Source organism: Belonocnema kinseyi, chromosome 6, assembly GCF_010883055.1.
Source record: "Belonocnema kinseyi isolate 2016_QV_RU_SX_M_011 chromosome 6, B_treatae_v1, whole genome shotgun sequence".
Lineage (NCBI taxonomy): Eukaryota > Metazoa > Arthropoda > Insecta > Hymenoptera > Cynipidae > Belonocnema > Belonocnema kinseyi.
The window spans coordinates 17,981,487-17,985,291 of NC_046662.1; the positions used below are offsets into that span (position 1 = coordinate 17,981,487).

General features: G+C 27.5%; 1 protein-coding gene across 1 annotated transcript in view; it reads right to left on the reverse strand.

Annotated features, from left to right (window-relative positions):
* Positions 1-476: 476 nt before the first annotated feature.
* Positions 477-3,805, reverse strand: part of LOC117175673 (dihydroorotate dehydrogenase (quinone), mitochondrial) — a 14,574-nt gene continuing 11,245 nt past the window's right edge. The window contains exon 3 of the mRNA XM_033365404.1: positions 477-1,490. Coding sequence (XP_033221295.1) covers positions 667-1,490 — 824 coding nt within the window. The 3' untranslated portion in view covers positions 477-666. The remainder of the gene's footprint in view (positions 1,491-3,805) is intronic.

Here is a 3,805-nt window from a genome sequence, read left to right on the forward strand (position 1 = left end):
TCAAGTAAAATAATGTACATAAATTTTCAATTTCGTACATTTTCAACCAAAGAGGATGAAAGAAAAATGTAATGGTTCAGATTTCTTTAAAAAGAAATATGATTTTCCTACAAAAATAATTGAAGTTTAAATCCATAAAGATGAGTTTTGAACCAAATAAACCAAATTTTGAAATGAAAAAGACGAATTTTCGTCCCAAAAATATTAATTCCTAAACCAAAATAGACGAACTTTCAAGTAAAAAAGATAAATTTTCGAGCAAAACTGGAATACTCACATTTTTTAGTTGAAAAAAGAAATTTTTTCACCTAGAAGATTAATTTTGTACCAAAAAGATAAATTTTCAACAAAATAAATCCATTTAAACTAAAAAAATATATGAATTTTTAACGAAAAAAACAATTTTTTTTCAACATAAAAGTGTAAATAAGAAAAACGACTAAAATGCACCTATAAAAGTAAAAATAAACTAAGAATTTATCAAATATTATCAAAATTTATTTCATGTAATGGAATAAAAGCTATTAAAATTAACAGTAATATTGCATCATTTTGATCAAGTAACAAACAAAGTTTGAAAAATTCTCCGTCATGAAACAAGTTCTTCCTACATACACTCATATACAATATTCCCTCAAAAATATTTACAATAACCCTTAAAAAATTCTATTTCACACTAGAATTTTTGCCGACAGCTTGAGAAACGGACGAATATCCGTCTTTAAGAACCAAATCATTAAGTTCCTTTTTTATTTTCGCCACAACTGGAGGTCCATGAAAAATAAAAGAAGTGTAAATCTGAACCAAAGAGGCTCCAGCTTTAATTTTGTCATAGGCGTCACTTCCGGTAAATATTCCTCCGACTCCAATGATCGGAACAATTCCTTTCGTTCTTCGGTACATATCCGCAATTATTTGGGTTGAAGAATCGGTCAAAGGCTTTCCACTCAAACCGCCATCTTCGTCTTTTTTTTCGCTTTTTAGACCCGATCTGCTGACTGTCGTATTGGAAATTACGAGACCGTCAACTCTCGATTTGCTTTGTCTCACCACATCAGCAATATTCTGTCTCTCGTTTTCCGATAAATCTGGAGCTAATTTGAGAAGCAAAGGAGGCTGATTCTCCAGACTTTGTCTCGTGTCATTCAATTTCGTGAGCAAATCTTCCAAGTTTTTCTTGCTTTGAAGATTCCTCAAGCCTGGTGTGTTCGGGCTCGAAACGTTGATGACAAAATAGTCAGCCAAGTCGGAAAATCTGCGAAGTCCTTCAATGTAATCCTGAGTCGCGTCTTCGGACAATTTGTTTTTTCCTAAATTGATTCCTATGATACCGGAAAAATTAGGATCATTCTTTGCCTCTTTTACTCGATGGTAAACGGCTTCATGTCCTTCACTATTGAATCCGTATCGATTTATTACGGCTGTGTCTTCAAGAAGTCGAAAAACTCTGGGTTTCGGATTTCCTGCTTGTGGTTTAGGCGTGACCGAGCCTAAAGTTGAAAAGGGTTTGCAAGTTTAATTTTCTAATTTGAGTTTAATTCGCTGACTGAGCGAGAGCGCTGTGTCGAGCCAGGGTCAAGCCATAAACATAAATCTGCGGTAATTTATTCTAATTTTAATTTTTTTTATTACAAGTGACATATCGTTGGAATCGAAAAAAAATGTAGATTCCGAAAATAATATTTTTAAATTTCTGATTCCAAATTTATAACATTTTTATGTTTAGTTTTTTATTCCTCATTAGGAAAAAGTTGCCCTGCGCTGCACAGTGGGGAAAAAATGACTTTTTTCGTTTAAAATAACGTATAGCCAACAAATATTGACCGATTTGGACACAAAAAAATTGAAAAAGAGCTAATAAGATTTCTAGGAGAGTTATCGAGCCTGATTTTTGAATTAGGGTTTCAATTTTTTTTTCGAGCAAAACTGGAATACTTACAATTTTAGTTTAAAAAAAACAAACGAATTTCGATCAAAATGGTAAACTTTTTCCACAAAGTAAAATAATTTTCAACCAAGAAGATTACAGTTTTATTAAAAAGATTAATTTTTGAAAAAAATGGAATAATAAAATGATCAGTTGAAAATATTTAATTTTCAAACAAAAAAATTAACTTGCAACCAAAAAAATAAATGAATTTTCAACCAAGCATGGAATAGTTAAATTTTTAACAAAAAAGGGAGTTTTAACTCAAATGTTGAATCACAAAAAAATAAGTTTCTTACAAAGTATTATTCTATAATGACTTTTTATGAATATTGTTGAATTTTCAGCTAAAAACGAAAAATCTTCTAACAATACTAGAATGCTTAAATTTTCAGTTAAAAACTTTATTTTTTAACTAAAACAACGAACGAATTTTTAAATAAAATGTTCCATTATTAACAAATAAATAAACTTTAATTAAAATGGTGAATCGTTATACGAACACAAAAATAATTAACCAAATAGTTAAATTTCAACACAAAAGATTAATTTTCTACCAAAAAAGACAAAATTGTCAAAAAATTGCTTGAATTATGAAAAAAAATGTTGAATGAAAAAAATAATAGCTATTTGTTACAACAAAATTTTAACAATAAAAAAAACTAATATTTTACAAAATTAGTTCGATTTTCAACCGAATGAATTATTTTTTAAATAAAAATAGAATAGTTTAATTTTCAGAAAAAAATTAATTTTCATTTAAATAAAAATACTTTTTAAAGAAATAGTTAATTTTTCAACCCAAATGATTAGTTTTTTGCTAAAAAACAATAAAAATAATAAATAATAACGTATAATTAATATATGAATAATATTAATAATAAAAACAAAATAATTCAAGCAAATACTTAAATTGTTAACGAAATATGGAAATTACATTTTCCAAGGATTAATTTACTACAAAAATGTTGTTACAAAATATCGAAAAAAATGATTTTTTTACTAAATTAATAAGAGATAAACCAAAACGATGAATTTTTAACAAAGTTCTTCCATTTTCAATTAAGTATAAATGGACGAATTTTCAACTAAAAAGATATATTTTCGAGCAAAACTGGAAAATTTACATTTACAAAACTAATTCTTTAATCTAAAATATGAATTTTGTACCAAAAAGATAAATTTTTGACAAAATACATCCATTTTAAACTAAAAAAGATGAATTTTTGAGCAAAACTGAAATACTCACAATTCTAGTTAAAAAAATTAATTTTCAGCTAAAAAAAAAACGAATTTTAATCAAAATGGTTAAACAAAATTTTTATTTTTGGTTTTTTATTCCTCATCAGGAAAAAGTTGCCCTGCGCTGCACAGTGGGGAAAAAATGACTTTTTTCGTTCAAAATAACGTATAGCCAACAAATATTGACCGATTTGGACAACAAAAAAATTGAAAAAAAGCTAATAAGATTTCTAGAAGAGTTATCGAGCCTGATTTTTGAATTAGGGTTTCAATTTTTTTTATTGACTAAGAAATGTGACGCAAAAATGGCCATTCTTTCTATTTGACCTTCCCGGTGATCTTCAATAACAGGAACATTTTTGAAATCGCCTGAGTTAGTTAAAGATGTTCCAATATTAGAAAATAAATAAACAAAAATTTCAAACATATTATTTTTTGGAAACATTTTTTCTACGATTTTCCATAATTATACGTTTTTTTCAAGTTATACAGTGTGTCCCATATTTATAGGGCCACCCCATTTTTTAAGGATAATTTTTTTTCTATTGGTACAAACTGCACCAAATTTTTTGAGTGAATAAATGAGTCGAGTTAACGATTTTTCCTAAAATATAGAGCTCGCAATTCCATTCGTTC